The sequence below is a fragment of the Abramis brama genome (assembly GCF_963993115.1).
Source record: "Abramis brama genome assembly, chromosome: 24".
NCBI lineage: Eukaryota > Metazoa > Chordata > Actinopteri > Cypriniformes > Leuciscidae > Abramis > Abramis brama.
The window spans coordinates 8,181,083-8,206,174 of NC_139986.1; the positions used below are offsets into that span (position 1 = coordinate 8,181,083).

The 25,092-nt window shown below is 38.0% G+C and overlaps 1 protein-coding gene across 1 annotated transcript; it reads right to left on the reverse strand.

Moving 5' to 3' along the window:
* Positions 1–1,943: 1,943 nt before the first annotated feature.
* galnt11 (UDP-N-acetyl-alpha-D-galactosamine:polypeptide N-acetylgalactosaminyltransferase 11 (GalNAc-T11)) lies at positions 1,944–24,849 on the reverse strand. Its single transcript, XM_084102592.1, has 12 exons — positions 24,732–24,849; positions 22,403–22,693; positions 17,689–17,812; positions 16,387–16,553; positions 15,527–15,652; positions 14,085–14,325; positions 13,091–13,208; positions 9,574–9,726; positions 5,941–6,156; positions 4,309–4,413; positions 3,360–3,497; positions 1,944–3,023 (listed from the first exon to the last, which is right to left on the reverse strand). The coding sequence occupies exons 2-12, from the start codon at positions 22,653–22,655 to the stop codon at positions 2,892–2,894; spliced, it is 1,773 nt and encodes a 590-aa protein (XP_083958718.1). The 5' UTR covers positions 22,656–22,693; positions 24,732–24,849; the 3' UTR covers positions 1,944–2,891.
* Between the last annotated feature and the right edge of the window lie 243 nt (positions 24,850–25,092).

The window sequence follows — 25,092 nt, forward strand, 5'->3', positions numbered from 1 at the left end:
ACTCACTATCAAGCTAGCATATTGATATTGGTAAAGTTTAAAATATATATTTTTTGATTCGCTAACGAGCTAGTTATCTATAAGGCAAAGCTAAAAACAGGTTGCATGATACACGTTTTTCCATTACCATCATTTACACTGTGATGAAGATAAATTTCGTGTAAGATTCATAACATATATGGTGTTCTGCATGTAAGAGTTTCCATGATGAAAGCATTGTTGACTCTGATGAGGACTACACTCCAGAGACAAGTACCGCATCGTCAGCTCGAGGACAGGTCCGGGGTCGAGGGCGAAGCAGAGGAGGTCGTGCAAGAGGCCGTGCAACTAGGGTCCGAGGATATTGACACGCGTTTTATTCAAAGACTTTTTGTTCATTACCTTTTCTAGAACTGTCTTCCTTTTTTGCCTTGTTTGCCTTCGCTAACTGCATATGCCGGTAATGTGAATTTTTGATTGCTCTTTCTCTGCCATTGTTTTGCTATTCCTAGGTTCCGTGCCTCTTGAATTCCTCAAATCAAACGGGTGCGCGCGCATATGGGCAGATCCTGTGTGGCAAAAGGGTGGTTGCCATGGTTGCGAGAGAGTGACAGTCGCCTAAGCCAATCCTTTGTTTCGTCCCGAATGGAAATAATGAGCTGTGTTTAATACAGATTAAACGGTCTAGAGTCACTCGATTTTTATACTCTTTTTATCAGAGTACTTACATTTTAATTATGCATTGATATATATAAAAAGTTTAAACAAATTTGGAAAAAAGTTTTTTTATAACAATCCTACCTACACTACCTTTAATTTAGATTAGATGAAGTTGAGTGTAAATTAGTGTGTGTTAGAGAGAGTAAGTGTATACTGTATCTGTAAGTGTATATAGGGGTTTGTCCATGTGAGATTTTAAATGTTGGCTGCAGTTTTGGTAATTTATTTATTTTAATAATTTAATTTAATAATAATAATAATAATAATTTAAATACTTACTAAAATGTTTGTTTGTTTTTGCCAACTTTAATAAAATACAATTTTATTGAATGTGATATCATTAATTTTACAGGTAAGAAATCCATACTATATTGAAATAATGATCATCACTTCAACCCTGTTATCATTTTCAACCCCGTTATGCTGAGTTCAACCCTGTTATTTGATATTTTATTAATATTTTCGTGATAAGAAGACAAATTAGGTCAATGTTTGTTTTGCTGTGTGCAGAATTTACAGGACAGTCAGACAAAATATGAAAGCCTGATTAAATCCTAATGTTAATGCATATTTTGTGATAAGATATGAAGACCAATGTTAGATACAGTTTTCATGACCTGATTTGGTATTCAAATGGTGAGTATTTAAAAATAAAATTCTACATGCAATAAATGATATCAAACAAGGGACATCTCATTGAAAAGCTTCAAGAATTTACTTGAAAATCTTTTTAAATCATATTTAAACAGGGTCCAAGTGGTCTGTGACGGGGTTGAACTCCAAAACAACTTTCAGTAAGAAAAAACACTCAATATCGATTAGAATTTCATGCCTGAGGTGGGAAAATATATTTTCTTAAAGGTTTGACTAATCCACTAGCACATGAAATTATCAGAAATATAACTATTTAAGGTACAGGTATAAAAAAAAAAGGTATGACCCAAAAGGCACCCATCTCAGAGAATCACTCAAGAATGAAAGTTTTTTTTTTGTCTCAAGTTTTTTCATGAAAAACACATTTAACTAATTTTAATTGTCAAATTATTTTTATCCCATGTATTGTAAAATGATGTAATTTGAGAGTAGGCATAGGTACAGTGGCCTTACCACTGGTACAAAGGCTACAGCCAGAGCATTAAGATTCTCCCTACCGTGTGTAATGTGACTTCAACATGATTAAAATACTTTTTATAGAAAACTATTATGATCTGTCTTTTCTCAAGTGAATGTACACCATTCAGATGACTCTTCACAAAAACACACTTTATTTCCTAATGCGTAAAACATTTTAAATTTAATTTTTAACTATTGAATGCACCTTAAAACAAAAAAAACACCATTGAATGTTATATTCTTGTCACTGTATTTACAATTACATGTACAAAATGACAGGAAGTGCAGTATACATTCACATCGGACTTTCAAATATGTGTACTTTAATCCACGAAAAGACTGTTCACGTGAAAAAGTACATTTAAAGCTTTAAGTGTCAGTCCAAAATGATTAAGAGATGAAAAATACTGTCCTTCTACCCATTTTCCAAACCACTTTTTTTTTTATTCATTAAGCTATTTCACTGAACTCCTCCATAGTTTAATGCCAGTAATCATAAGAAATACTAACCCATTACAGAACAACCCGATTAATTTACATTTTATTAAGGTCAAGGTAAATCCAGTGATCATTAAATCAAAGTACATAAAGGAAATCAAAACGACAGGCTTATGTTAATTTGACAAAAATAAAACAAAAAGACAAATAAAAATACAAATTTAATGCTGCATTCATAGTTAAAAATGATGATTAAAGACTATGGTTATATTAAACACATCTAACATCTGTAATAAAATGAAAATAGAATTTCTCTGTGCAAATCGTTTACATTTAAAAGAGCAAATTAAAATTATTAAAACTTACAAATACTCGAAGAAACACAATTTTTAAAATACTCTAAAAATAGTTGGTTTCTGAGTAAAGAATATGGGTCGAGAAAGCTTCAGACCAAGGCTGAAACTCAAAGTTGAGCTCAAATTGTGGTCCTCACTGAAGGCCCTCACAACATTCTGTTACAGCGGTCTGGACCAGCAAGGGTATGATGTCCATTTCTGATCTGACGGCACTGCGGCGGTGCAGTTCAATCCCCAGCCAGAGGGGGCGCTCTATTCTAGCTGTTCCTCACACTGCCAGCACCTTCAGCCCTCCAACTGCCACTGCTGGGACCGGGAATCATCACAGATCGCCATAGCAACATATCCTTTGATGCTGAGCGGGTCGGCAACAGCCAAACACTGGCCCACTGACACCTGGTACAGCCAGCCTTTCTTCTGTGAGGACAAAAAAACAACAACATTGTTTAAACATTATAAAAAGAGAGGCATATTCAAGAAAACAATATACAGTGACAGCCATTTAAAACAGTAATGTAGTGTACATTACCGTTTTAAATTGCTGCCTCACTGCATATTGTGACCTTTTTAAAGCCTTTAATTTGCACATTGTTTGAACGCATTTGCACATTTCAACATAATGCTTAAAATAAAATGTGACTTTTTCAAAATCTAATTAATCAAAGAAATAATGTACTACTTGGCTATGAAAAACCTGGCAGTTGCAGCCCTAGTGTGCCGGTGATAGAAGAGTGTAACGGGAAGATTCCTCACCCCGAGTGTCCACTGTTGAGATCCACCCGAGCCGTGACACTTCATGAGGCGAGGCGGGTCAGAGGAACGAATCTCAGACATGTCCAAACACAGCAGCCCGGCTAGAATCAACTCATGTTCCTCATCATAAGCCCATTCCTGCAAAACAACAACACACAGGTTACAATTACAAAACATCTACACAACAGAAACGACACCAATCATAAAACTTAAAGTATGCGCTTCAGATATGTTTAGATATAACAGCCCATTTCAACTCATTTCTTTCCAGAACTTGTTGGGCTAGTTGGGCAGACAGTAATCTAACTGTGGCAAAAAACAACAGTAAACAGTTTGTAAGATGGAAAAATAAAATAAATTGCGGCATTGACACTACCACTAAAAGTGTGGGGTCGGTTAAAAAAAAGCCTCTTATGCTCACCAAGGCTGCATTTATTTAATTAAAAATCATTTGTAACAATTTATGAAATATTATTATATTTTAAAATAACTTTTCTATTTGAATATAATTCAAAGATATATATTATATACATATATTTTCTGTCATTTATTCCTGTGATGGCAAAGCTGAATTTTCAGCAGCCATTACTCCAGGCTTCAGTGTCACATGATCCTTAAGCACCAAATCATATTAAAATAATTTCTTATGAAACACTTATTGTCATCAATGTGGAAAACAGTTACACTGCTTAATTTTTTAGACATGAAAGAAAAAAAACAAAACAGGAAAGGACGAAAGAACAGCATTTTTATTTATTTATAAAAATCTACGTTTTTGAACAGTAGTTTGTTCAGTATGAGTCAACAATGAATAATGATATAAGACATACATGAGCAGCCCAAATGTTCACCAGAGCTAAAAATAATAATAATAATAATAATAATTATCCGCAAAATTCACTTCATAGCTGCTTATGATCACAGAATGACAGCAGATTGATGACCTGACCTGCTCAGGGTCCAGTGGGTCACAGTCTCTCACCACCACAGTGCCCCCCTTCTGACTGGGACGCCCCTGTGCCACCAGACACTTGTTAGCCAGCAGATTACGCAGCTGAGAGAGAACAGAAAAAAATATTTATTTTTAAAGAAGTACATTAAAACAGTTCATGGTGATAACTAACAAACCTTAGGCTTAGGAAAAAAAAAAAAAAATCAGATGATATTCTAAATATTCTCTTACATTACACTAATGTAGTGCAAAAACAATGCAAAACATCAGTGGACTTAATGAGTCGTCCGACCCTGTGCTGTTCAAGAGCTGCTCTACTGCCCTCTGCTGTTCATACAGAGAGCTGTCAGTTCATTTCATACGGCTCTGCACTTTATTTACTTACAATACAGTAGGTAATAGTAATGACAAATAGCGACTATGGACTATCTATGTTGTGAGAGTCAAACCTAAAAACAGACACGTTGTACATAGACACCAATAAGCCAAAACATTATGACCACCTGACTAAAATACTGTTGAGGCATGGACTCCAAGACCCCTGAAGGTGTTAGGAGCAGAAGTCCTGTAAGTTGCGAGGTTGAGCCACCATGGATCAGAATTGTTGGTCCATCAGATTGAGATATAAGGACTTTGTAGGCCAGGGCAACATCTTGAACTCTTCATTATGTTTCTCAAACCATTCCTGAACAATGTGTGCAGTCTGGCAGGGCGCGTGCCATCAGGGAATACCATACTGCAAAGAAGGAGTGTTCCTGGTTTACGACATATAGGTAGGTGGCACATGTCAAACTGACACTCCACATGAATGGATTCCCGGAGAATCCAGAGATTCCCAGCAAAACACTGCCCAGAGAATCACACTCACTCCACCTGCTGTCATCACACAGTGCATTCTGGTGCCTTCACTTCCCCAGGTAACCTTCTTCCACTGATCCAAGGTCCAGTTCTGATGCTTGCATTCCCATTGTAGGTGCTTTTGATGGTGGACAAAGGTCATCATGGGCATGGGCTACGCAGCAGAGTGAGATGTTACACATTACTCCCATAACCTACATTAAAATGTTCTGTGACTTGTGCCACAATATATCTTCTAGCGGTCGGACCAGATGAGTTAGCCTTCATTGCCCTTGTGCATCAATGAGCCTTGGACGCCCAACACCTGGTCGCCAGTTTGTGGTTTGTCGCTCCTCAGACCACTGTCTGTAGGTTCTCACCAATGCTGACCAGGAGGATCCCACAATGCTCGCCCTTTCAGAGATGCTTTGACCAAATCTACCCCTTGGTCCTTGCCAAAATCTCTCAGGTCTTTACTCTTGCCCATTTCTGCTTCAATCCAACACATTGACTACAAGAACTGATTGTTCACTAATCATCTAATCTACTCAGAACTTGACATGTGACCTTGTTAGGAAATAATTATTAATATTTTTAACTTCACCTGTGAGTGGTCATAATGTTTTAGCTCATCAGTGTATATTTAAAATACGTTTTGTTTAAATAAAATGACACGAAATAGAAAAATAGAGTCTGTGTTGTGAGAGTAAAACTTAAAAACAACAGACACATTCATGCAGTCATTTATTGATGCAAGATAAGGTAAGCATAAGGGTCAATGTGAGGTCTTACCCGACCCCGCTCCAGGACTTTGGGTCTCTTCAAACCCTTGTTGATGAAGACAGGCTGCTGGGGCTTGCGTGGGGAGGAAACCTGCATTTCAGGGTAGATAGTTTCCAGGTACCATTTAAAAGAGTGACACTGCAGCCGCTTCCGAATAGCGACCCGCTCGCTGATGTCCCCATAGTCACGGTTCCTCAGCTCAGGGCGCAAGGCAAAGTACTGCTCCTGATGGACACACACATTTGCAATATAAATATTCTATTATCGCATTTACTGAAAAAGCATATGCAAGGCAAAACATTCTCGCAAAGGTGCGTTTACATTGACTGTTGTGGTCAATTCCATACTCAAGCAAGAATTAAAGCCCATGCATACTTCAGAGAGAGTGAAGAGCAAAGGACAAAATTGTACCCCTACGTATTTGTTGAAGACTTGAGACACCAATGCAAAGAGAAAGCAACTATTGTAAATAAATTAATCAAATTTGTTTTATGGCCACATCACTTAAAGTCAGTCAATAAATAAGAATGACATGAGAGGAAACATCACAATGGCCACGTCCACACTGCAAAGTTAAGAGTGACAATCACTTTTAAATGCAAGAGCCTATGGTGAAAACCCATTCAAGTTATCCTAAAAATATGTTAGAAAGCCACAGTATTAAAGTTTGTGAATGAATCCAGACATGTATCTTGTTTTTCTAGCTCTTTACTTCAGATGAGCTGTCAGTGTCCAAAAGTCCAAAACAACGTTTCTAAATTAGCTTGGCTGAAAATATGATAAATCCCAGACAATTTGCCTCAGATTGGACTGTTAATATAGAAGCACACATACGTTGCAGTTCTGCTCCAGACCTATTTTGTCAGGGAACCCCTTTGACCCCTTAAAAAAATATTTACTGAAATGTTCGATGAATATTTATCAAGTAAGATTTCAAGTTAAATGGCCCTTATTATGCTAATTTACATATTTATAATTTTGTTTAGGGGTCTACTAGAATAGGTTTACATGATTCACTGTTCAAAAAACAAAATGTTCACCCCCTGTCTGAACACTCCAATTTAGTTCTTTAAAACCCACCTTCTGAAAAGCCCAGTCTGCTCTGATTGGCCAGCCCACCCCGGTCTGTTGTGATTGGTCTACTGATTGGGGCATGTGTTGGAAATGTACATGCACAAAACAGCTATATTACACACAAAAGGAAAGGTAAAAAAATAATAATAATAATTCAAAATAGCATAATAGGTCACCTTTAATATTTCAGTAATTTAATAACACTTTAATAACTCTCTTAAAAAAAAAAGTCATTAATTTAAAATGATTTATTAATTAAATTGTGCATTTTTTATGATTTAATTTGTTTTTCATCAACTCACAAACCCCATGCTGTTCTCTCACAAAGCCCAGTTTGGGAGATCCTGTTCTAAATCACTGCCGTCTTTCTCTCCATCACATGAATACTTCAAATTCAGGGAAACATTTTAAGGCATAATGTGTGTTATTATAATCAAGCACCTACGAAAAGGACATCAGAACAGCATTAATAAAAAACCCACATTAGCTGGAAAATAATTCAACACTTTTACACACTACTGAAGCGAGAATTATTATTATTATTTTTTTGCAAAAAGACTAAACAAATATTGCTGAGAATGTAGCTGACCCTGTTAAGCAAGATCTTGAGAATAACCGGCTGAAGCACAGCTTTAATGTGTTTGACACGGGTAATTACATTCTCCTCTAACTGGGTCAATTATCTCTTAGACGAGGAGCCAATTATGATGAGACTTTGAAGTTCTACGCAATGGATGCAGCTGTACAATTCTAACACACATGAAGAATTTCACACATCTCCATCATGTACACTCCAAAAAAAAAAAAAAAAAAAAAAATGGGCCAAGCCCAAGATGGTTAAACACTAAGCTCTTAATTCTCTTAACCACAAATTATTGATCAGGAAATTAGCTAAATCTAAGCAAATGCACTACTTACAAATCCATTGCTGTCTCAGAAAACCAACAAAGACAGAATTAAGTTTTTGTCAGAATATGGGAAGTTGTGTGTGGAGTGATGAATCACAGCGGTGTCTTCGAAAATCTGCTGAGAAATACAATAATAAATGCGTCTCTAACACAGTGAAGCCCAGAGGAAGAGGTGTCATTGTGTGGAAAGCCTTTTAGCTGCTGGTATTGGTGAGATTCTTCACTGTAAAAAGTAATTTAATGCTTTGGAGTGCAGGAGAATATTGCAGAATGGCTTGCTTCCCACAAATTAAAAGTTTTTATCTAAAGAGGAATGACCGGATGTTATTTTTCAACAATTCTCCAGCCCAAATTGCAAAGACAAATAAGAAGTGGCTTGAGAACGAGTCCATCAGGCAGATTTTGGCAGATTTGAACCCTATAATGCTTATTTGGTCTCACATTAAACTCAAATGAACTGGGAAACATTTTTCAACTACTCATGAACTGCTTGAAGCCATCAACATTGAGTGGGAGACTGACTTTTCTTCCTGTAAAAATCTGTCTGCAAGTTCACCCACACGGCCACAGAAGGCTCTTCAGCGCTAAATAACTCTATCTACAGTATTTGTGCAATTCTTGCTAATTTCCTAATGATTAAGACCATTTAAAAAAACCACTACATATTTGACCATTTTTGGCTTGGCCCATTTTTTTTACCAGGAGTGTAATGAACCATGCTGTACGTGCTATAGGTTGCCAACAGCAATGAACAACTTTCAGCACCACAGCTGTCGATTTCCAACCCGACAAAAAACAATCAATTTATTGAGTGACCTTAAAGAATCAGGGTCAGGGTGGACATGCTGAACATTTTTGTAAAGCAAAAAGCCATGTGATATCTGCTCTCATCTGTCTTATAGAGGTCAAACTCTATCCTCTAAAAGAGATCATGTGCGAAAACCAAAGTTAAGGGCATCATACACTAAACGACTCATGCAGACATGTTGCTAGGAGATCCATGACAAATGAAAACAATAAAACAATGCGTGTTCTACAATTGGCACAAAATATCAAACATGTTTGATTTTCTCCGATAGGATGGAATCATGTGAAGCTTAAAAAAACCAAACAGAATCTGTACCCATCATGCACTATGCGATTTTCTGTGAAATCTGTCAACTTTGACTCAAAATGCCCGGGAAAACAGAAAAAAAAACAACAAAAAAAAAAACACTGAGGAAAAACTGTCAAGAGAAGAGACCTGGAATGCCTCGATGAATAAAATAAAACTACAATATTGAGAAGAAAACAGAAACTATTTCACTCTAGATTGAATAATTTTTGTTGAAGAGTCTTCATAAATTCTCTGCAAATGCACATTTACACATTACAATTAGAAAAAAGAAAACCACTGTGCATCTAACATTATTACACGGCTCGCTGAAATACTGGATTCTGACTGGTTAAAGCAGCATTCAGCAGTCATATTTCTGAATAATGACCACTTATTAATGTGAGGAAACTCAGGCAAATCAAGGAAACTGATCTCCTACATTCTGGTGCCACTTTCATGTTTCTCAAAACACAATCTCTCTTTACAAATGCTAGAATAGTTTAGAGTATTATTTCCATCACAAAGAGTATTTTATTATTATAGTATTATGCTATTGATCTCCACCTTATAGTCATCCATCCAGACATGGGCCAGACGCAGAGAATTGTGGGCCATTGTATCCTGACCTCCAGGTGACCCATAGGGCCGGCGCTTGCGGAAGATATGCCCCACCCTGGAGCAGGGAACGATTAGCAACTGGCCTCCACACATCCAAATCTGATGAGAGAAAATAATTTCAACCAAGTAAGTATATCTTTGGTCCCCAAGATCAAATAAAAATGTCTAAACCAGGGGGTTCCGAACACCCTCAGAAATATTTTTCAATAATTTAAAGATCTCTGACGTCGGTTAATGATCACATAATATGCAATTAAACTGATAAAATATGTATCATAAAATATGTATTATTATGTATAATATATACATATACACATGTATATAGATACATATTTTATATACACACACATATACATATATATATATATATATATATATATATATATATATATATATATACACACACACACACACACACACACACACACACACACACACACACACACACAGCTGTAATCAAAATCATTCAACCCCCATTGAAAATCAGGTTTATTGGCAAAATATACAGACTTTGAGCTGTTTGCAATGAACAAATAACAAACAGAAGTCATTGAAATAGCTCAACACAACAAATATTTCAAGTGGTTTCCCCAAATTCAACTGAAAGTGCAACTTTTAATGACTTCTGCAGTCTCAAAAATATTTCAACACCCTTTTGCGGTTATGACTTGCTGCAAACGAGATGTATAACCAGACACCAGCTTCTGGCAGTGTTTCTGAGGAATCTAAGCCCATTCCTCATGAGCAACGGCCTTCAGTTCAGTAATATTCTTGGGTCTGTGTGCTGCAACCGCCGTCTTTAAATCCCACCAGAGATTTTCTATGGGGTTCAAATCAAGTGACTGTAATGGCCACTGTAGAATCTTCCAGGACTTCTTTTGCAACCAAGCCTTAGTGGGATTTGAGGTATGCTTGGAATCATTGTCAAGTCACCTTCATTTATATAGCATTTATATATTTATATTGTCCTGTTGGAAGATCCAATGACGCCTAAGATTTAGCTTCCTCATTGACAGCATAATGTTTTCTTCTAGGATTTCCTGATGCTTCAATGAATCCATCTTGCCTTCCACACGCTGAAGGTTTCCAGTGCCAGAGGATGCAAAACAGCCCCAGAACATCACCGAGCCCCACCATGCTTAACTGCAGACAGAGTGTCCTTTCAGCATATGCTTCTTTCTTCTTCCTCCAGACATACCGCTGATCCATAGGGCAGAAAAGTTCCATCCATTTTGATTCATTGCACCACAGAACAGAATACTAAAAACTCTGTGGCTTATTTATATGATTTTGAGCAAATTGGAGCTGACTTTTCTTGTGCTTTTGGGTCATTATACATTATACTTCCTATAACACCCGATGTACCCGTTAAATCATAAGAAAAATGACATCTATGCTAATGTTAGTCTTTCTGCTTATTCCGGGGTTTACTGTAATAATAATAATAATTCGTTACATTTATATAGCGCTTTTCTAGGTACTCAAAGCGCTTTACATGGAAGGGGGGAATTTCCTCAACCACCACCAATGTGCAGCATCACCTGGATGATGCGACGGCAGCCATATTGCGCCAGAACGCCCACCACACACCAGCTTATTGGTGGAGAGGAGACAGTGATGAAGCCAATCAGTATATGGGGATGATTAGGAGGCCATGATGGACAGAGGCCAAGGGGTAAATTTGGCCAGGATGCCGGGGTTACACCCCTACTCTTTTTTGAAGGACATCCTGGGATTTTTTTAATGACTACAGAGAGTCAGGACCTCGGTTTAACGTCTCATCCGAAGGACGGTACTCTTTGACAGTATAGTGTCCCCATCACTACACTGGGGCGTTAGGACCCACACAGACCACAGGGTGAGCGCCCCCTGCTGGCCTCACTAACACCTCTTCCAGCAGCAACCTGGTTTTCTCAGGAGGTCTCCCATCCAGGTACTAACCAGGCTCAACCCTGCTTAGCTTCAGCGGGCAACCAGTCTTGGGCTACAGGGTGATATGGCTGCTGGCGATACTGTAATCAGCTGGATCCAGGACGTATCCTGATCAGATGGTGGACCTGCGCCTAGACACGACCACAATGCATGATGTAGTCGGCCGGATCCAGACCAGATGGAGGACCTGCATCTAGACACGACCACAACGCATCCCTGAAGTGTCAGGAGGAGAGATTATGCCAACTAGACTCTCCCCTTTGAAGGCCTCATCGACACGACAGCCATCGGCACTGATCCTCAACAAACCCGTCATCATACTGCCGTGACTCCGATCTTCAATCAGATGGAACTGGACAATATTCTGATTGTTCCAAACCAATCTGACTTCTGACCTATTCTTTTGGTTCCTTGCCACAGTCGCCTTTTTCCACCTTTGTTGCCATTGGCTTGGCTTGCTCAGTTGGGCACATAACTAAATTAATAACTTTTTTTAAAACAAAAATGAAACATCACTGAACTTACCTAAACTGGACTGTGATGCTATTTACTTCTGGAAACATACTTGTTTGCATTCTTTTCCTGTTATCTCTGTAAAGCTGCTTTGAAACAATCTGTATTGTAAAAAGCGCTATATAAATAAATGTGACTTGACTTGATATTAATGGTGTACGTCTTGGCATGAGTTTAGCCTGATTGCAGCCATTGATAGCTTCCATTGACTATGCATCAAACTGTTTCTCTAGAAACATTTAGTGCCTTCACTATCTTTTTGTATTTTTGAAGGGTGATGCTATCTTCTCTTAACTTTTTGGAACATTCTTTTGACTTCTAACATTCTTTTGACATTCTTTGACTTTGAATTTCTAACATGCAGTCAAATGTGATATTCACTAAACCTAGCCAGTTTAGATATTTCATGTGTTCAAGCTCAAGCACAAGTCATTAAAAGTTGCATATTGAGTTGAATTTGGGGAAACTACTTGAAACATTTATTGTGTTGAGCTATTTCAATTACTTTTGTTTGATTTGTTCATTACAAACAGCTGAAAGACTACATTTTGCCAATAAACCTGATTTGCAATGGGGGTTGAATAATTTTTATTACAACTGTATAGGTTCACTTTTTACAAGAACCAACAAAAACTACAAGTTACAATACAAATATGTATGTCTTAAATTCTTAAACTTGTAAACTTATGTCTACAAAAATGTTGGAAATCTACTGCACATTGCATTTCAAAATGCATGTTAAACACAGCGATTTACTGTGAACGAACTGCTTTGAGAAAACACTATCAAAAGTGTAGGCATTTTGTTTATATTATTATTACATTAAATTTAATTATTAGCTTTTCATCAACTCCTAATAATAATATAAACAAATTAGGCTGCACAATAAATGGAAATAGCAATACATCAAATCAAAGGCTATCATGGCGTCACCATTAATGAAGGTGTCGTAAGCCCACATGGGTTTGTAAAAAAAAATAAAATAAATTGTTGGTCAAAGTATACACAAACCATTTACCCGAAAAGAGATTTCCAAGTTCTCTCCACCCCATATATCCATGCCACGATCATACTGGCCAAGCTCATAAAAATAATTCCTGTCCATGGCGAACAGTCCACCTGCCATTGTGGGAGACCTGTAGAAACATGACTGGAGTCAAATCTCAGTGTACCATAGTGGGCTTGTGTGCACTACCAGCAAATGTGTGAATAAACTGGACTGCATTTGTTTCACATGACCTCTTTTGATCTAAAAACATATGCTAGACAAATATACATTTTACCTATGTACAAGTTTATTTTTTACAAAACTAAACTTTTTTGATTTATATATTTTGGTCACTACATATTTTCCAATACTTTAATTTGACTTCTCTATTATTCTAGAATTCGCAAAATAGTAATAAGAATAAAGAATGAGTAGATGTGTCCAAACATTTGACTGGTAAATGTGAATGTAAGTGGAAAAAGGGCTTAGAGTAACACAGACAACTCTATAGTTCAAACTCTGTCTGGGGAGATTGATTTTAAACAGGACAGTCTGTGAAGGTTAAAGTGTTAGCCCTCATCCCAATCCATAACAGCTGCTTCAGGGACAGGACATGCAGTATTACACAGAGGTTCGCAGCGTGACCATAATTACATATATTTCAAAGTATTTTACGTCACAAAACGGTATCACAATTATGCAAATAATTATTACAAATAATACTAATAAAACTATTAATACAATTTTCATACAAATAAAACTATATTATTATAACTTCATCTCATTTGGCTATTTTCTCTTTTTATTTGGTATAAAATACAGTGATCAACATATGAAGTGGATCAAAAAAGTTAATCAAAGCTGTCCTAAGACAAGAACGGGTATTGTTCAAAATTCATAACTCTGATGAAAGGTTTTGATCCACTTCAAATGCTGACTACTGTATATATTTGATATTATAAAATATTCCGAAAGGCGAGCATGCGAGTTTGCATTCCAGCATAATGTAACACACTGGTAATACCTGATGGCTCCATCAGGACTGTTGAGTTCAGACATGGGTACTGGGTCCCATTTAAAGTGCAAGCCCCAGTTGAATCCCCCTCGCACGATAGGAGAGGGACTGTATACTAGTGTGTCTGCGCTGATGATGTCAATGACAGGACACACCACAGTCTTTCTGTTCTCTTTAATGGGTGTGAGCAGAGGCTGGAGCCATGCCTCATTCACCTCACAGTGACTGTCCAGAAACACCAACACCTCACCTGAAAGATAGACAGATGAAGACAGCCTTACGGAAGGATTGAAAAGATAACTACAGCTTTAAAGGGTAACTCTCGCCAAAATGCAACCTAGGGTATTTTTGTTAATCTACCCGAGGCAAACTTTCGTTTAAAAGCATAGAATGGAAACGCCACTTTTAGGTTTGACCGTATTTTCGTTTTCAGTCAAATTGCCTTCTGAATGGGAGTGCTTGGGGCACTTCTATGATAGCATCAAAAATGTCTATTTTTAAAACACTAAGAAGGCTCGACACAACATGAAACTTTGCTCGAAGTATCACCAGGGGCTCTTCACATGAACTCGAGCATTGAGAACATTGTTTGTGTAAACAGAGTTTACTAAAAAGAACGATTTTGAACAACTCACTGTAGCTGTGTCCACCGGCATTATGACAGTCAAAAATAGTCGATCTCCGAAAGTGAATGAACTGACTCTGATTTTTAGTATTGCTTCTTATATAAGCATCCTTTTTCAAATACAAGGTAATATTGATTTTCACTAATGACAAAACAACAAATTATCTGTGAATTTGACTGTCATAATGCCGGTGGACACAGCTACAGTGAGTTGTTCAAAATCTATCTTTTTAGTAAACTCTGTTTACACAAACAATGTTCTCAATGCTCGAGTTCATGTGTAGAGCCCCTGGTGATACTTCGAGCAAAGTTTCATGTTGTGTCGAGCCTTCTTAGTGTTTTAAAAATAGACATTTTTGATGCTATCATAGAAGTGCCCCAAGCACTCCCATTCAGAAGGCAATTTGACCGAAAACGAAAATACGGTCAAACTTAAAAGTGGCGTTTCCATTCTAATTATGCTTTTAAACAAAAGTTAGCCTTGGGTAGATTAACAAAAAGACCCTAGGTTTCATTTTGTAACCATTTAATAATTCACAGGAAAATAAATATTCAGTTTGAATGGTTGTGAGTTGAGTGTAGTACAGAGGTAATAAAGGGGTGCCCAATCCTGTTCCTGGAGCGCTAACGTCCACCAGAAACAGCTAATCAAGGAGAGCTAAAATCTTCCAGGCAGGTGTGTTGGAGTTAAACTCAGCTGGACGTTGGACCTCCTGGAGCAGGATTGGACACCTCTGGTGTAGTGTGTGAACAGCCTCCAATGCAAAAAAAAAAAAAAGTTTATGGACTAAACCTAGGGTAAATGAATGGGGGTTTAAAGTCTAACCTGTAGCATGAGATGCCCCAATCATCCTCCCACGGATCAGCCCCTCCCTTCGCTCATTACGAACCAGCTTCACATTCTTCTGCAGGTGCTGCTGAATGTAAGAATCCAAATCTTCCTTAAGATCATCTGTCAGACATACAGTGACAACTGATGAGTAAGACAGCCAGCTCAGAGTTACTCCATTTCTTACCCTTCGCTCAAACACTCTGTCTTCTATCAAATATTTTAATGGTTAAATCCAGGAGATCTGAAAGCTCATCTCATGGATTTCCACTTGTCGTAAGACTAATTATAGAATTTTGACGGGTTTTAGACAGTATAACATGTCTAGAAGAGGATTTGTTGACCAAATGATTCAGTTCACATGCACGCAGACCTAATATCTGGTTCATGATATGCCAATATTGTGATTTGTCATGTTTAAAGTGCATTCAAACGGTGACATATTAAGTTATTTTACTCAGTTGTTTCTCTCCAGTGCTTTGCACAGTTATACTCTTTTCTTGGACTGTTAATTGAGTACTAGCCTACTGCTATGCTCCTACAGTAGTTAATACATTTTTCCCAAAAAACATTCATATGAAAAATCAAACTAGAATATTGATTCTTAGAACGAGAATATGTGGCTTTTTTTACGCTTATTTACGTTTAGCATCAAATCAAGTTTTTAGCTTTGCAACATTTAAACGTCAATGAGTCCTAGTCTCTTGTGTGAGGAGATCACTAGAGCTAGTTGAGTCTCTTGACAGCAAGGTAGCTCACTATGGTTCAGGACAGAATTGGTATGTCAATCATTATCTTGCTTCAGTGGACCAAAACAAGATTAAATAAGACATGTTTAGAGAAGTAAGGCAGCTTGCCCAGTTCACTGTGGTCGTCCACCAGTATGATCTCATGGAGCAGGTAGTTTGGTGTGCGATCCAGCACACTGTGAACAGTCCTCAGGAGGGCAGATAATGCCTCATTGAAGAAACAGATCACTATGCTGGCCGCAGGCAAAGCCACGGGATAGATCCTGTCTCTGCACCTGTTGGGAACAGTGATGATTTACAGCAGAATCATGCCAAAAAGCACTCCTTGACCTCCATTTACACAACATGGCATGTTTTCTTACAAACCTTATGTGTACCTTGACCTCATAAAATGTTCCATAAACAATGGTTCACCTAAACATTAAAATTTTGTAATTATTTACTCACTATCGTTCTAAACCTACAGTATTTTCTTCTTCTTCTGTGAAACACAAATGGATTCTTTTTGAAGTATATTTTTATTTACATTACTCTTTTTCATACAATCAGATTAAAGTGACCAAATCTGTCAAACTTCATACAAAATGTAAGTCATCAACTGAAAATTGTGCCCTCAAATTTCCATTCTGTGTATGTAAACAACTGTGAGTAACAATGCCTAATGACATTTCAAAGATACATCTTTTCAGTGGATAACTTAAATTTTGGTCCGTTTCCCTCACAAAGCTATTGTATGACTTGGAAAATAATGATGTTTTCACATGGTCAATACATTTGTTGTGTAAAAGGCTGAATGAATATTCTTTAAAAATTTGTTTTAAACAAAAAGTTTGTGTTCAAGAGAACAACATGAAGGGTGAGTAAATAATTGTTTTATTTTTATTTTTTAACTTTTGGGTGAACTATTCCCTTAACTGAACTTTAACTCAATTACTTTAAAGTTTTAGGTTTATAGCAAGTTAAAAAGTCAGCATGAAATGGAAATTAAGATCGTATTTCTTCCCTACTGTGACATATCCAAGTGAAACGGCTTCTCAAACTAGACAAAAATTCAGAGTGGGACTTGATTTTGTCCATTGATTGTATTGTTGTCATTTGTTAACTGCTCTCTCTTGTGAAAAACAGGTTGCTGGAAAGGTGGGATTATTGCTCAGCCCTCATGCCGGCTCACACATCATCAGAAAAGAAGGGGAGGGGAAGTTAATGTTTTTTAATTAAATATTACGAGGGCAAAAAAAAAAAAAAAAAAGACTTAATATATAAGGATAAGGATAAATAATATATAATAAACACTGCAATATGCTATAAAAATTAAGAAACTTCAATTCTGATTTCATGGTGACTTCTAGCGAATGATTCAAGAGAGATAATGATTAAGCAGGTGGTTAGTACACAGATAGATGCTCGTACTTGTCATTCCTAGTGTCAGGGACGTTTCTGTGGTATCCGAGGCGGTTACTGATGAGTACATTGAAGGCGTGCTTATGATATCCCATATCTCGTACCTCTTGATCCTGCTTGTTAAAAATCATTCCTGAAATCAGAGATCATAACACATGTAGTAAACAGCACATTCCGGGGCCCCTATCTGACTGACCACAGTGAAAAGGTTGGCTATATTTTGATTGGATTTTGGTGGACTAGCACAAACAGTTGTCCAACACCATCAGATAAAGATAATAGGACAACTGACAGACACCTCTTAAGCCCTATTCGGACGGGACTAGTTTAACATGGAGAGGTCGGGTAAAGTAATAATTACCAAAGCTTCTCAGTGATTTTAGTCCCGTCCGAATGTGCCATCTCAGTAATCATTACGGACAATGTCAGTAAAGATTACGGCGACTTTTACCTTCTGGAAAAAGGTCCGGAAAAATTACCTCAGGTAATACTAATCCCATGCGAATAGACCCGCTGTAAAATATGTACGTAAATATTCTGTCATTCCCTGTTTAAAAGTAGTTTCCCGTGGGTTTTCAAGTATGAAAAAGAATTCAGTTGCGTTCTAGACGCTGGGACAAGTCTGTGGCAAAACCCAAGTGTTTTCCACATACCATTCAGATCAAAAATAAGATTGAAAGCACTTGTTAGAGGCACGAAACATCTTTTAGCATTAGGTAAGTACCTATTACCAACATAATCCAATATGAAGTTAATTAATACATCGTTCGACCGGACATAACTGTTTTCTATAAATAAATATAGGTTATATGTGTTTGCACACATGATATCAGGAAGCAACGTAATACACACATGACGACAGGAGGGTGACGGCAATGCGCAAATCGAGTTACCCCTCCCACTTCTGCTAGTTTTAATGAGATATCTTATCCCGTGAGAATTGGCCATTAACATTACAGACGTCCTGTGGTAAAATTACATTACTCCATCTACCCTCGTAAAGTTAATCCCGTCCGAATAGGGCTTTAGAAGGCAAGAAGACGACCCCTAGTACCAAGCCCGGGAAGGACAGGACTTCTCATTGTCTTCTCAAAGTCTACAAGCAGTTTCTGCCCTTCACCCATTTTGAGACTAATTCCTAAGGTTTAGACCTGGACCGGCAGAAAAAATCCTTTGAACCATTTGGATGCAGCAGCAGTGGCCGAAACAAAGAAAGGCAATACTACTGCATGACGGTTCTACGTCACTATTAAAGACATTTGCATAATGCCCGCCTTATGTTGTACGTTGTCCGCCCGCAAACAACTTGACCAGCCCTCAAACATCACTTTACTGACGACTGCTTCTCAAATCTCGGTTTTGAGAAGCAGTTCAATGCGGGATTCGCAAAATGCTTGCTCTTGAAAGATGGGTCAGTACCCAGTTTATTTGGACAAACTTGCTCCTCAGAATCACAACCTGTAAGTATGAATAATTACTGATGTGTGTTTATGTTAATATCCGTCATTCACATTAGAGCTTGGCTAACGTATACGCTGTTATTGATACAGTTCCCACATGTGCACTGCAATAAATTAGAAATATACACATCGGTGTGTTGATGGACATACACTTGTTATTGCTTGTGAGGAATTAGTTGCAACATCTCACAATGCAGGCTACCTCAAACTGACCAGCGTATCACTGAGAAATGTCTTGCTCACGTCGGGTTCGGGTTGAATAACTAGTTCTTCCAATGTTTCATCATCAGACTCACACTGAAATTGATATGCTAAAATCGACGTCATCGTTACTGTCTATACAGTTTGTACAATCACTGAGCTTTAGGAAGCCACTGGACGGAGCTGAAGTTTATGGTAATGAGCAATTTGTTTCCGACAAGCGCTTTAAGCGGTAGACCAATCACAACAGACTGGGCCATCTGGCCAATCAGAGCAGAGTAGGCTCGCGGAAAGGAGGGATTTAGAGAGTCTGATTCAAAAATGTTGTTATGTGCAATGTATATTATGAGATAATTAAAATGTTTATTGACCTTTGATGAATATAAACCTGTTGTAGGAACTGGAATAGCCTACCAGTATCGATCCGATCGGTGCCATCATTCTCCATTTTCAAATCAAAGCTTAAAGGGCTAGCCTGGTAATACCAGACTCTGCTACTTCACTTTGCTTCGTAGACAGAGTCTGGCATGGCACAATTGAAAAGCGTTTTCTTTCTCGCGGGGGGGCGCTTGTCTGAAGTTTAAAATCATTGGTTACCCGTAAGCCAATCACATAACGTTTGGTTATGGCGTGTGTTTTGCAAACAAAACCACCGCGCGAAATACCGGAGTGAACATGGCTGTGAACGACTTTTGCATATTATGTGAAGTAAATCTACGCATCCACGGTACAATCAGCATCTACGTCACGGCTCTCAGCCCGCCCTCTGTTCGTTGATTGGCCCGGCCGTCCAAAGGCCGCTGGAAAACTGAAAGATAAGCTGCTATCTCAGACTGACTACAGAAGTGAAATGAAATTGAGCAGAAGTAGGAAGTCTGACGTAGTCAGGCTATTAAAGGGCACCTATTATGCAAAATTCACTTTTACATGGTGTTTGAACATAAATGTGTGTTGGCAGTTACACAACCACCCTACAATGATAAAACAAATAATAATTAAATGACAGTTTTTTTAAAATCCCCATAAAGCATAAGCACTGTCTCAGAACACCCTGTTCTCAGATTCTGGGCAATGTGACATACTTTTGCACAAGCCCCTCCCACGACTGTTGACGGACACTGCCGTATTAGCATAGACCTGCCCTGAGTGAGCTGTACACAGTCCAACATTGTTTCCATGCCGGAGCAGCTGTAGACAAGAATGTCTCCTAAGTGATTGAGGTGTTTTGTTATAAGATGTAAGATTGCTCTTTACTGTCAAGGTGAAATTCCTGGCTGGTGCCCCGTAATAAGAGAAGAAAAGAGTCTTCTGACACATCTGACCAAAATGCAAAACACTAATGTAAAAAACAATAACTTAATACTCAGTGGCTGCTCATTAAGATAAAGTTGCTTTTTCAGAGGATTTAGTGGAGTCCACAGCGGTGAATCGATTCAACTTCATAACAGTAGAAAATGTGTTGTCATGGCAACAAAATCTGTTCTCACTGGCTCATTCCTGCATAGGCTAACCATTTATCTGGCAGTAAAATTTCACCGAGCGATTTCTGCAGTGAATAGCCAATTGCAGTCAATTTACTAAAAACAAAAGTAATAGGTGACAAATTTTCATTCCCGTTATTGAGGAAACCTTTTTCAAGCCATTCCATCTTTTATAATTAACTGAAATAAACTGTCAACACAATTTATTCTAGAAAGCACATGGTGAGACGTCAGTTTGACACTCTGGTAGAGTTCAATACCGTAAATGAGCAGCACTGGCTCTCTTTCTCGCTCACTGGTTACATTTACATGCACTTTTTGTTTCAGTCGGAATTGTAATGCATTCCGATTGATGACTCTGAACATATTTTACACGTAGTTAACGTAGTGAACGATAAATAAAGTGATGTCACAAGCTTCTAATCAGAATACATTTTTTTGACATGCGCACACTTCACGAATATACAGAGTTTCCCGCTGTTTGTGCATACTATTCTCCCAAGAGCAGACTTAATATTGATCTATTCCGGGATTAATATTTCCTTCTGATTAGGAGACGACGAGCACATGAAGCGTAATGCCGTGCTGCTTATATTTCTGCGTCCAAAATAAAGTGTCTGTGGATGAGAGTATAAAGTGAGGAATGAAGGAAAGATATTTTAACAACAACAACAGCTCGTTTCGCTCGTCATACGTCATTACCCCATTTCTACGTTATTGCACATGCACAGTCCTTTCCAGTTTTGGTTTTCAATTTGATCAAGTGTTATGTTCTCTCGACCGGATTAGAAAAGGAATAAATGACCCCTTTCAATACGATCGAGCTCAATCGGATTGATTAAGGTGTTTACATGAAGGCTTTTCGGGCCGACTGAGCCGTCAATCCAATTACTAATGGATTATTTTTTGGTTGCATGTAAACATAGCCACTGACAGTAATGCTGGCAGCTTTAGACCAGTGCGTCGCAAATAGTGTTCATTTTGCCAGATTGCAAAGATTAAGTAAAACACCAGGTAGAAAATGTATCCTTAACAGAAAAGCTCTGATTGGGAAATTTAAACTTTTGACATCTGGCAACCGCAAGCATGAACTCTTATAGTAGAGGCTTGAAAACAAAATTTTTCATTAAAGATTTTTATTTTTTTTATTCTTAAGTTACATTTTAGTCTCGTCTTTTTCATCAACGATATTGCATGCTGATATAGTCAGTTATCGTTTAATGAAGCTGTTGTCATCACGTCATTGTCATAGAAAAGCTTGTTGATGAACATTTTGTCATAGTTTTCGTTAACGAAATTAACACTAGTCGCAACCCAAAAAATAGGATAGCTGACAAACAGCTCATAGAGAAGAAAACTCTTTCCACATCTTATGCTGTTTGTGTCAAAGCCAAGGCTGTGCGTCCAATCAAACTCTATTAGGCACAAATTCATCTTACTCTTGGTACAAGTTGTATGACATGCCCTCATGGACCAAAACTAAAGGTAAAATAAAATATTACTCAGACTTCATTAAATAGCCTATATGTTCATTTGCTGTGGCTGTTGTATATTATTTTTATACTTGAAACATCCACTAACCCAGCTCTGGAGAGAGGTCCGGTTTGACAGCCTCCATTGCATGGCCTTTGCGCACGTGACTGCCATCTCTATGCTGGACCGCTGGGCCACGGGTGAAACGAGGTTGGAAACGGCGCTGCCCCTGGACGGGCACATTTCTGAAAGACAAGCTGCTTTCCTGGCTGAGGTTGAAATACAGGAAGAGAAGAATCGACCAGGTCACGGAGGTGAAGAGGCAACCATAGCAAAAGTAGCGCAGAGTGACGCTGCCCATGGTAACGCTAGCCTCCTCGGCTGGCCATTATCAGGCCCCTGAAAGACAAACATTAGGAGTTACGAACTTAGGGTTTAACATGTGAAATCCTGTTTGGATATCAGATGGTTTGGCCATATATATATATGGTGTCAAAGTCAGGGGTCAATAAGATCTTTTTATATGTTTTTTTTATATGTAACATTAACTTAATACATTTTAAAATGTAGGCTGTATGTTAAGCAGCCATTACTCCAGTCTTCATCTTATTATCAGAGCTGAGAGCGGGATTCTTTGATGATTATAAAGTTTAACAGAACAGCATCTTCTGAAGCACTATAAATGTCTTCACTTCTGATCAATTTAATGTGTCCTTGACGAATTGTATGAATTAAAGGTATGAAATGAAAAGAATTAATTTCTTTAAAAACAAGAAAACAACAACAACTGTAATGCATATGTGAGAGCAATGTTGAAACATTTAGTAATGTGAACAAACAACCCAGACATTTAGTTAATAATGAGAATTGGACCCTAACCTAAAATGTGACCAGGGTTCATCATTCATTATAAATAGTCTGATTTTAAACTTGTTATTTCAACCATCAAGGTCAAGTAAAAAGAGACAATAATGAAATGAGATGAAGTATCATTCTTTTGTAAAACATTTAATTCACTGGATTATCCAATATTGAGCATTAACCATCAAGTGTTATTTTTAGAGATCCTGCTAGCAAGTGACACAAGCCAGACTCTCATCTAAATACATGCTTACACCAGTAACACTGATGTCCTTAGCAACAAAAAATAATAATAAATAAAAGTTGAGACAGTGCTAATGAAAGCTGTTATATGGCACAAATGGCCTGCTTGGCAAACAGAGTACTGACCTTGGTATTTTAAATGCTTTAATCAATCATTAACATGCACTTTGTACAACATTTTAAACAGTAATACGGACAACACATCTGGAAAAAAATTAATCCATTTATAGTTGTGTTTAGTCTCATAGTATTGCATCAAAGGAAGGCAACGACACAGGTCGTTCTTTAAACCCCTCCAGACATCCAGCAGCCTCAGACAGTAACATGAGTACCCATCCAAAATGTGAAACCAGTTGATGCGATCATATGGAATTACAGCAGGTCTCTTGTGAATGTTTAATTCATGGTTGAGTCCTAAAGGCCAGTGCGCTATATTAAATAATAATCTTGCTGTGTCATAACACCTGACATAACAAACAGTTTCATTAAAAAGAACTGCAGTACTTTTCTTTAGCTAGTTTAATGTAACTAATGATAAGAGTGATGTGTTGGACAAGCCAAATAATCAGACAATATTTGGCCATTTTCAGAATCATCTGATAAAAGTGCATAGTTGACCAAATAACAGAAGATATGGGAAAGTTGTAGGTGTCAGTTCCAAAATCTAAAAGTATAGTGCACTTTTTTCTATTCACAGAAGTACATTGTGTGTATAATTTGGTATTTTACAACCAGATGCAGTTTATTAATCTCTCCAAAACAGGACTCAGTCTGGTCTAAAAACTAATGAGCAACAGCTCGGATGTGATTAATAAAGCTCAGGTAAAGGACTTTAAGGCATTTAGCTGGTGTATAGGCTACTAAAGACACGTAGTTCATAATCAAGCAAACACATCAAGCCTGTTCTGTAAGCAGTTATGACAGAGACAGAAATGAAACAATTCAGCCACAAGCTTAACAGCGAATCGTTTTTGAGGCTTTGACTATCTAGTGAGCTATCTATATACAACCTTTCTGGGTAAGATATTACCTTTAATTATCACACATCATGCGTTAAAAAACAGTCGAGTTGTCTAAATAGCACCGATAATGCCCCGAAATACTACAGACTCGGAACGCACCAAAATGCCTGCGGATTTGTAGCCTACTCTGACGCCCAAACGTGCTGTCTGTGTAGGCAGCTCACTGGGGTTTCAGACACAGGCATTGCGAGCTACGAGCTAACTCGATAGCTGCACCGAATAAACTATTTAAACTGCTGTATTGCAACCTGGCAGTCATCTAATCGTATCAAAGACGTTTAATTTCTGGTAATAATGTCAGTGTGACTCACTCGCTGATGAAGTGGGCTTTCACAGATCCATTCCCCTCCTGCGCGGCGGCGCTACTGTCCGTTACTCGCGGGTGATGAGAAACAGCGCAGCCGCGCCGGACTGAGTCTGTTGCCTCCTGCTGGCGGACAGCATTATCGCACCACCTGCACAACGTTGACTGCTCGTTCTCTCTCAGCATTAGTTTAACTTAATAGTGCAGTACCCGTGCAAAATCAGTTTTTGTGTGTGTTTTTAGTAATTGTTGATTTGGTGTGTTTGAGTGCTCATTGTTACAATTACACAGCAAAAGTTCAGTGACATTTTTATTTGTGCATGGTAGAAAGCAAATATGGAAAATTGAACTTCATGGTTGCAAAACAA

Coding starts and splice junctions, on each gene's coding strand:
- galnt11 (XM_084102592.1), bottom strand. CDS start 22,655: ATGGGCAGCGTCACTCTGCGCTACTTTTGCTATGGTTGCCTCTTCACC. Junction 13,209..14,084: donor AGTCCTGATGGAGCCATCAG/GTATTACCAGTG, acceptor ATGTTTCTACAG/GTCTCCCACAATGGCAGGTG. Junction 3,498..4,308: donor ACCCACTGGACCCTGAGCAG/GTCAGGTCATCA, acceptor GTTGTTTTGCAG/GAATGGGCTTATGATGAGGA.